This window comes from Sinocyclocheilus rhinocerous, unplaced genomic scaffold (genome assembly GCF_001515625.1).
Source record: "Sinocyclocheilus rhinocerous isolate Xijiao unplaced genomic scaffold, SAMN03320098_v1.1 scaffold222, whole genome shotgun sequence".
Lineage (NCBI taxonomy): Eukaryota > Metazoa > Chordata > Actinopteri > Cypriniformes > Cyprinidae > Sinocyclocheilus > Sinocyclocheilus rhinocerous.
The window spans coordinates 1,509,236-1,518,443 of NW_015625652.1; the positions used below are offsets into that span (position 1 = coordinate 1,509,236).

At 34.2% G+C, this 9,208-nt stretch overlaps 1 protein-coding gene across 1 annotated transcript in view; it reads left to right on the forward strand.

Annotated features, from left to right (window-relative positions):
- LOC107705542 (protein OSCP1-like) overlaps nt 1-6,243 on the forward strand; it is a 12,469-nt gene extending 6,226 nt beyond the window's left edge. Inside the window, exons 3-11 of the mRNA XM_016508855.1 lie at nt 1,370-1,524; nt 1,843-2,010; nt 2,277-2,357; nt 2,545-2,648; nt 3,282-3,410; nt 3,640-3,709; nt 3,891-4,030; nt 4,897-4,960; nt 5,205-6,243. Coding sequence (XP_016364341.1) covers nt 1,370-1,524; nt 1,843-2,010; nt 2,277-2,357; nt 2,545-2,648; nt 3,282-3,410; nt 3,640-3,709; nt 3,891-4,030; nt 4,897-4,960; nt 5,205-5,324 — 1,031 coding nt within the window. The 3' untranslated portion in view covers nt 5,325-6,243. The remainder of the gene's footprint in view (nt 1-1,369; nt 1,525-1,842; nt 2,011-2,276; nt 2,358-2,544; nt 2,649-3,281; nt 3,411-3,639; nt 3,710-3,890; nt 4,031-4,896; nt 4,961-5,204) is intronic.
- Nucleotides 6,244-9,208: the final 2,965 nt, after the last annotated feature.

The window sequence follows — 9,208 nt, forward strand, 5'->3', positions numbered from 1 at the left end:
AAGTCGTTCAACCCCTAATATATATATATATATATATATATATATATATACACACACACAAACACATATACACACAAATACATAAAGAAAAACAAGTAGATAGAATAGAAAAAATAGAAAGCTAGTGTTTGTTTGTTTGTTTTTTTGTTAAAAAATAAAAGATAAATATAGATCAAGTAGAATTAAAATAGAAAATTTTACAAAAATTATTTTGTGGCTTTAAATAATAAAACATGTAATTCAAAATACACTGTACTGGTAATTTTCTGGCAGGACATTATCCATTAATATTACGTTAACCCTAAAACACAACCCAATGTAGTCGAACTTTAAATTAAAAGTGTAAAAAGTGTTTACTTTATAGTGTATACTTTTATAGTGTAATATCAAAATGCAAGAAGTTTTGACCATGGAGGTTGTCAGTACGTTCACACCTTGTAGTTTATAAAAACTGTCATGTCAAATGGACTGCATGTGTTCACTTCTGTTGCAGGCAACACTGTGGCTCAATTACATTTGCTCAACAGCTTGTCAGTATCATGGTTTCCTGTCTAATATACGTTCCTGTATCAGGGTTTCCTGTGTCTTTTTTGCATTCTGAAATATTCTTAATAAACTTAACTTTGCAGTTGTGCCGACATCACACTTTGGTATCAGATGCCACAGAGGTCAAAAAACACATAATTAAGTTGCTTGTTGCTTGCAGATGTGATGTATATACATGTAGCTTATGCTGTACCTGCTCTTTAGTTAACTTCCTCCAAGGAACATTTTAAATATGTTCTTTTTGATTTGCAATCTTTGTAGCCACTGTAGCAGATTGGCTAGAGGAGGACAGAAAAAGAGGTATTGTTAACATTCTGCTTGCTTTGCTGCTGGCTGTAGAGCAAAGTAGCATGCGTGTGCACATGCCAGCTCTCATAGGCACTCGCTGTGTAGAGGGAGATGGGGTTTCTGTGCTTTTCTAATTGTAATTTCACATGTTTTTGCGTGTAACAAAATACTATTGTAGAATGAGAACCCCAAAGATACAGTTATAGGCTCATAGTTATTTTTTAGTACTGAGATATAAATGAAATCCTCCATATGGCAGTATATGTTTCTAGCACTTGTGTTTTCCACAGTCAACAACATTTGACAACAGTTTTCAGCCCGCTTCTCAGTGAAAACATCTGCCAAGACAATAAAGCTTGGTTTTTAAATACATTTTGATTTATGTTATTTTTGTTTATCTATCTTTCTTTGCAAAACAGCTGTCTACAGTACAGACTGCATTCTGCTTGCTTGGTTTTCAGCTTCATATTTGCATAGAACTGCTTTTGACTCACTACAACACTCTCTCTCTCTCTCTGTGTTTGTGTTGTGATAGTTATGAATGATATCATTACCACCATGTTCAATAAGAAGTTCCTGGAGGAGCTGTTCAAACCACAGGAGCTGTACTCCAAGAAGGCCCTAAGGACAGTGTTCGACCGACTTGCTCACGCCTCCATCATGAGACTCAACCAAGCTAGTATGGACAAGGTAAAGTCTAAAGTCAAAGATGAATTGTCATTTTCTTGAATTAATTGTTTGCTTTATCTTTAAGGGCAATCCTTGCACATTTGTCTAGTGAGAACCTTCTATAAATACCTCTGTATTCGTGGTAAACAGATCAGGGTTTACGTTTGAAATGTGCCAGAGTTATAGAGTAATGTCTGTTCACCAATATTATTGCGTTTTGATCTTTACTTTAAAATTCTCATGAAATATTATCGGGTTATAATAAGCGAAATAGTGTTGAATGGCTCCCTCTGGTGTGTAATATGATGAAATATGTAATGACTACTTTTCTGTGCGCAGCTCTATGACTTAATGACCATGGCATTCAAGTATCAAGTCCTGCTGTGTCCTCGCCCTAAAGACATCCTCCTTGTGTCCTTTAACCACATGGATGCCATCAGGGACTTTGTGAAAGACACTCCCAGCATCCTCAGCCAAGTGGATGAAACAAACAAGCAACTCGTAGAGGTAGCAAGGTCTTTTCAATTTCTGTGTAAAGGCGCTATTACTCAGTATTATTTATTTTCGGTTTATTTTCAATTGTTTAATATAATTAACCATTTTTTTTCATTGTCAGTAACTGTTAATGTAATATTATTTCATATTGGTATTATTATTTATTATTACATATTTTCCATTGATGGATATTTAATAATATTATATAATGTTATATAAATATGAATATTATTACATAATTGTCAGCTTTGAAAGTGTATTTTGCTTGTAACTCCTAGATCTATACACCTATATCTGGTGGAGAGTTTCAACTAATTAGACAGACACTCCTCATCTTCTTTCAAGATATGCATATAAGAGTAAGTCTTTTCTCTATTTTGATATATTCAATTCAATTCAATTTTGAAATATGTACATTAATACGGAATACTCAAAAACCCAATATGTAAATTTAAAGTCTAAAAGTATTGGTCATGTTGATGAAGGGGCAGAAAAGCCATATATTTAAATATGATATTAAATATGAAACTTTTTTTTTTTTTTTAGGTATCAATTTTTCTGAAAGACAAAGTACAAAACTCCAATGGGCGATTTGTTCTCCCCACATCAGGCCCTGTTCCGTATGGGACGCACACCCCAGGACTCATAAGGTTAGCAGGATAGGATTCTGCTTCTGTTCCTTGAGTTAATGCAGCAAAAACACAGTTTTGCATTGAAATGGCTGAGAACAGCAGGATGTAGTTTGAACATTATAAATAAATAGTCTCTTATTCATAGTTGTGCATTGTGCATATGTTTTTTCCGAAATCACCTCCTTCATTTAGAACTGACAGAGTCTGACGGTAAGGGTTTATAGTTAATTGCATTATCGAGAGACTTGGACATTTTCTAAATATAGCAGGGTCTGTGTTTAGACTGTGACAGAAAGCAGTTATTTTAATAGAGGTTAGTAATAGTTGGCATATGAGATGTCCATGAACTAATTTTTATCAATATTTAGATACAATTTTTAATGAATTTATAATATGTATAATATATCCAGGTTCTGTAATTGGTTACCATCTTTTAAGCTATCCTTTTTAATCAACAAATACATTTTAAAAGTACAAATATTGCATCTCGAACTCAATTTCAACATAAGGTCAGAAAACTTTGCGTATAATAATTATTAATGTTTTCTAAAAGTATTATATCATTTCTTACTAGAAAGGCTGTAAAATGGTTGATTTGATTTTTTTTATGATTTATTAATTACTTTTTCATGACTCTTGTTTATTTCCCAGAATGTTTAGCTGTAGTTGTGAGGAGGTGAGAAGGATGCAGTTCCGTGACGGTGGCAATTACTGCGGCGCTCTCCGTGAGGGTTCTTTTGAAATGTATGGTGATCGAGTCATCAAACTGGGCACAAACATGTGAGCACCTTCTAATAATACTCACTTCTACTAATAATCAGTAGTGGAATCATATGACTCACACCTTCTGTGTATCTTCAGATACAGGGGTGTAATTCATCACGTCTTAGGTTTTATCTGTTGCAAAGCGCCATCTCTAATTGATATGTGAATAATTTAGCTGCAAACCTGAGACAGGTAGCCTTTCACTGGAGCATCAGCTGTACAATTGTCCTGTTTGTTCTTTTAGGTACAGTGTGAGCCGCCCTGTTGAGACACACATGTCTGGAACCTCCAAAAACTCCTCACAGCACACCAAGGTAGGATTATGAATTGATTATACTTTGTTGGTTTATATAAAAAAAAAAATTTTTTAAGTCTAGTTGGCATTGATAAACTGTATTCTTTCCATATATGCAGGTCTCTTGATCATAAAAACTTACGGTAAAAAAAAAAAGATTGAAAATGTGTAACACTAATGTAATTCATACACTTCTGAAGGTCAACACAACTCCGAATCCTTTGGCAAAAGAAGAGCTGAACCTGCTTGCTAGACTAATGGGAGGTCTGGAGGTGCGCAAATCAGCTAACACTGACTCTGGCTTCCGTGTGAACCTTTTTGCCACTGACGAGGAGGAAGAGTGAGTCTTTTTTGAATTTTGATACTTTTTCAGTATTATTGTGCGTCTCGCTGAAACAAGGAGCGGTATTTCACCCCAAAATAAAAGCAAAATGATACCATTGTTGAAAGCATATGTGTAGACATTTGATTTTTCAATTATTCTTATTATTCTCATTAGATTCTGATAACTAATTCAGTATTTTTTTTTATTAAATTGGTTTTAGCAATGAATATATTACTGTTTGTGTACGATTTATTTTTTTAATAATACGTTTTTTCAGCAAGGATGCGGTTCCACAAAACATTAAGCAACACAGCTGTTTTAAACATTAATAATAAGAAGAAATGTTTATTGAGTGGCAAATCAGCACATTATAATGATTTCTGAAGGATCTTGTGACACTGAAGACTGGAGTAATGGCTGCTGAAAATTCAGTGTTGTAAAGTATATTAAAACAGAAAACATTTATTTTATATATTGTAATAATATTTCACAATTAATTAATATGAATATTTTACTGTATTTTTGATCAAATAAATGCATGCGTGGTCAGAATAAGAGACTTGTTTTTATAAAAAAACAAAACATGATTTTAAAAACCTTAATTATTCCAAACCTTTGACCGACAGTGTAAATATGCAGTTTAATAGATCTGAGTATATGTATATATCTAAAAATAGGCTTTTAATACATTTTCTTCATGCAAAATATAATGTATTACTTTTTATTGTGGAGTAAAATGTGACCCTGCCATGTTCTTAACAGGTTTTGTGAGTCAAACATCACTGTATGAAGCAAGTGCAGATAGACATATCAGTGAAATGGATGCTGTTTGTTTTGCATGAGATTTCATACAAATATTAAAACACAGATTATCCCCACAGGGAAGCTTTGATATCAAGACCGGATGAGCTTTCCTATGAAGTTATTAAGATCCAGGCAACAAAGGTAAGGCTGAATGTTTGTATGCTTGTACAGTAATACACTTAGGTTGTTTCAGCACAATGCTGTTTGATCCTTGGCCTCAGAAAACATTGTAATGCCTGATTACCAGTGATCCACCCACACTGAGAAGAAGCTCTCAGCTTGTCTAATTGGTTTTTGACAGACTAAAGATTTTGAGTCTCAAGTTAACTTAAAACTACCAGAGGACCATGGGAGTAACTATATACCTCTGACTGGCTCATTTCAGGACAAACAGACCAATGCAGAGCTGGCTAAGATCATGGGGGAGTTTGGAGAGACGGGAGAACCCGCTCCCAGTTCCAGCAGCAAGGGTGATGACCTCCTGGCCATGATGGATGGGCTGTGACTTAAACTTGATGTTCCCTTTGACTGAGCAGAGTGACTGAGCTGTTAAGCAGGATAAAGTGCTACAATGTCTTACTCAGCAAAGAGGCCTTTTGTCTGGAGCTACAGTGACAACCGTATATATTTAGAACGACAGCTAAGCTCAACAAGAAAGTCTCTCTTTGAGAATTTCACACAATTTTTGTCTCCTGCCACCCACCCAATGTGAGAAATGCAAATAGCAGGTGTAGAAATGTAATATGCGTCTTGCTGTGGGACCATATTCATTTTTTCATATTCATTCTGTCAAGTTACTTTGGAGGTGGCACAGGCCATATCATCACGTATTTCAGCGAATGGTTTGATATCAGTCTTCACAGAAACGTCTGCGAGGCTTTGATGTCACAGACATTTCTGTGACATTTAGATCAGTGGACAGAATAAAATGCCTTTTCGGGACTGTCTTAGTTGTCTAAGAGGACCATCCGTGCACATGGAATTCATTTAAATCTGTTTGATGTGCAACCGAGAGGTGCAGGATAGCATCCACACAACAAGCGCTGATTAAGACAGGGTAATAGAGGAAACCGAAGTGCACTTGCAGTAAATATTTAGTGCAGATCCCAAAACTGGTTTACAGGAAGCCCCGGGACAATTGATGTGTGTATGTTTTTGTCTTTATTTAAAGGGAGTGCAACAAAGTCAGGTATTTCAAGCTCAAGAATTAAAATGTCTTAAATTGTTGCATTATGTAAAGGGACAGTGTATACATGAAACCACCTTCCATGGAAAGAAAGCAATGCAATATGTATGGTGGATGAAATTGTTTATTTTTCATAACCATAATAGAGCTTATTTATTGAGGTTAATGTACTGAATGTTCATTTGTGTCTGTTTACGGTTATATTAAAATAGATTTGAATGTGAAATAAAGTAGATCGTTTTGCAAACAATGACTGGTCAATATACCAAAGTTGCATGTTTGTTTTAAAATAATACTTTCTTGTTAAAGTAATAGTTCACACAAAAATGCAAATTTGCTCACTCTCAGGCCAGCCAGTGTGTAGCCTAGACGAGTTTGTTTCTTCACTGGATACACTGGAGACATTTAGCATTACGTCACTTGCTCACCAATGGATGAATGGGTGCCGTCAGAATGAGAGTCCAAACAGCTGATAAAACTTCACAAGTAATCCACACAACTTCAGGCCATCAATTAATGTGAAGTGAAAAGCTGTGTGATTTTAAGAAACAAATCCATCACTAAGGCATTTTAACTTTAAACCGTCGCTTCTGGCCAAAATTTGAGTCCATAGTCCATAATTATAAGTGCTAATAAACAGTGTTTGATTTGCACATATTTTTCTTCTGTTTCCGACAAGACGTCTTTTTCACTGGATAGCCAATAGGCCTATTATGGATAGAGGATAATACTTGTGGATTGTGATGTTTATATTCTATGTTTCGACGTTTCAAATCGTTTTCAAAGAAGAAACAAACTCATCTACATCTTGGATAGCCTGAGGTGAGTAAATTTGAAGGGAATTTTTTATTTTTGGCTAAACTATTCCTTTGAGGTAAACAGAAAATCGTACATTCGTTCTTACATTCAAAATCAAAAATAGGTTAGTGCTTCTTTGTGAACACTAGATGGCGCAATGGAATAATGCAGCGTTGTTGACATCTTAGGAACAGAAATATTACTTTTTTTCCACAAAACAAAGATTTACATTTTGTTTTCACAAATGTAATGTTTTTTTTTTTTTATTATTATTACAGAAATTAATATAGAAATAGTCACTAAGAAGTAGTCACTTCAATGTAAGCTTGTGACATTTGATACGCTAACGTTTTAGTGTGTACATTTAAACATTTTGAACTCCCAGCACAGAATTTTGTAATAGGCCTAAATCGGACTGTGGTTTCATGTGAAGGGAATGTAAACTTTATGAAAAGAAGCTCCTGTTAGTGCATTTTCCCCCTAACTCTCCAAGTCTCTCTATGGCAAATGCTGTTTAAGCATTTGATCTGTTATGACTTTTCCAGACAAGTAATACTGAAAACCCCTGTGTTCATTTGAATAGTCGTGGGAGACGAATCTCTCACCCACACAGTTATGAATGAATTGCTGTCACAGTTGTTCCTCCATGGGAAAAAGCTTCTAATATTCATTACCTGTGCTTTTTTGACTCCCACGGCAAAGTATTTTGACATGATGTGACTGTGCACTGCTGCATTTCTGGGACGCTTGATCTTCCAGAATATTCATCATGAATATTATAAAAAAAAACAAAAAAAAAACAACAAAGTTAATTTATTTTAATTCAAGTCATGTCACCTACACTGCAAAAAAAAAAAAAAAAACTCAAACTATTTGCACTCAGAAATTGCTTGATAAATATGTAAATAATATTAAAATAAAACAAATACAATTATAGATAATATTAATTTAGAAATTAATTATAAATTATAGGCCTATTTAATTTTTTTTAAATGATGGCTTTCATATTTATTGACCTGGGTACAATCATTTGGACACATGTCAGACCTCAGCTCATTTTCGAGGTAGAGTAAAACTAGTGAATGATTTATTATTTCTTGGCAATATTGTGGAAATAAAATACATAATCCATAATACATAATAATAATTGAGAAACTGGCAGAAGGTTCACAAAAAGCCTCCATTTTATACAAAATGCACAAAAAATATAAGCACAACATTAAATTTTCTTCATAATTTGTGATTTTGCAGGATAAAACTATAGTAATATTTTTATAATGACGCAAATAACCAAATTTTTATGTTTTAAATATTGTTATTCCAGTACAACACTTATTCCATGCAAGAACAAGAGATGGTTATTTGAAGGAAAGTAAAGGAATAAAGGTAATGAGACAGACTATAAATGCTAAATCCAGACGTTATAGTAAGGAGTGTGCTCGTGAAATTGTCCTTGCAGTCTTTCTCAAATCCACTGCTTCTTTATCAGACATGGGCACTATAAAGTATGATTCACAGTTTCCACCCCACACACCGTGTTTAGCCACAGGCTTATAAAAGTGTTTCATGTGGTTTAAGGCAAAGGCCATGCTGAGTTAAGACAGGAAGACAGCACAGCCTTAAATCAGTTACTGCCCTTTAAAACACTCTCTGTTTGACATGCAGCTCTGCACCAGCCCACTGAATTGAAACTTGATGTTGTGGGTGAAGCCGGTTAGTTTTGGGGGATCTAAAATTGGATACGATATCGAGGGTCTTGTGAATGCAAGAAACCCCAGAGGTTTGCTGTACTCGCATGAACAGAGGTAGATTATTATTTATCTATTTACCCTTTAGTCTTGGATGCAATCGATGTGTCATGTTTATTTCACCTGGCACTGATTCTTGAGACACGTATCTGCAGTTTCTTAAAGTGACAAAATTTCCACTATTAAATTAATTAAACATTATTTCTAGAATGTTCTTACGACAAATGCAACATATATTTATTGATTCTTTTTATTTGAGCAAAATTATGACATAACTCATAACCTTTAAAACTACATGTCCTCATATCTCAAAACTTTATTATATTAATACACATGCATATTTTAAAGAAACATTGCTATGATGGAGCTGAAAACAATTTTCACTCATAAATTGCTAGTAAATTTCAAAAATAATTACAAAGAAGCAGCAAGTAATATATTGATATTTTCTGGTACAAACATTTATTATTAATATTTGACACATTATATTGTTTCTGGCAGCTGTTGACACTGATCTATATAATTATTATTATAGATAGCATTAACTATTATAGACCAGTGCTGTTGACCCATAATGCGTGATGATAGGCAAAAACAAACATGTGAGGAATGAAAGAAGCCAGAGTTTGCACGACAATGTATTGTAAAACAAAAATA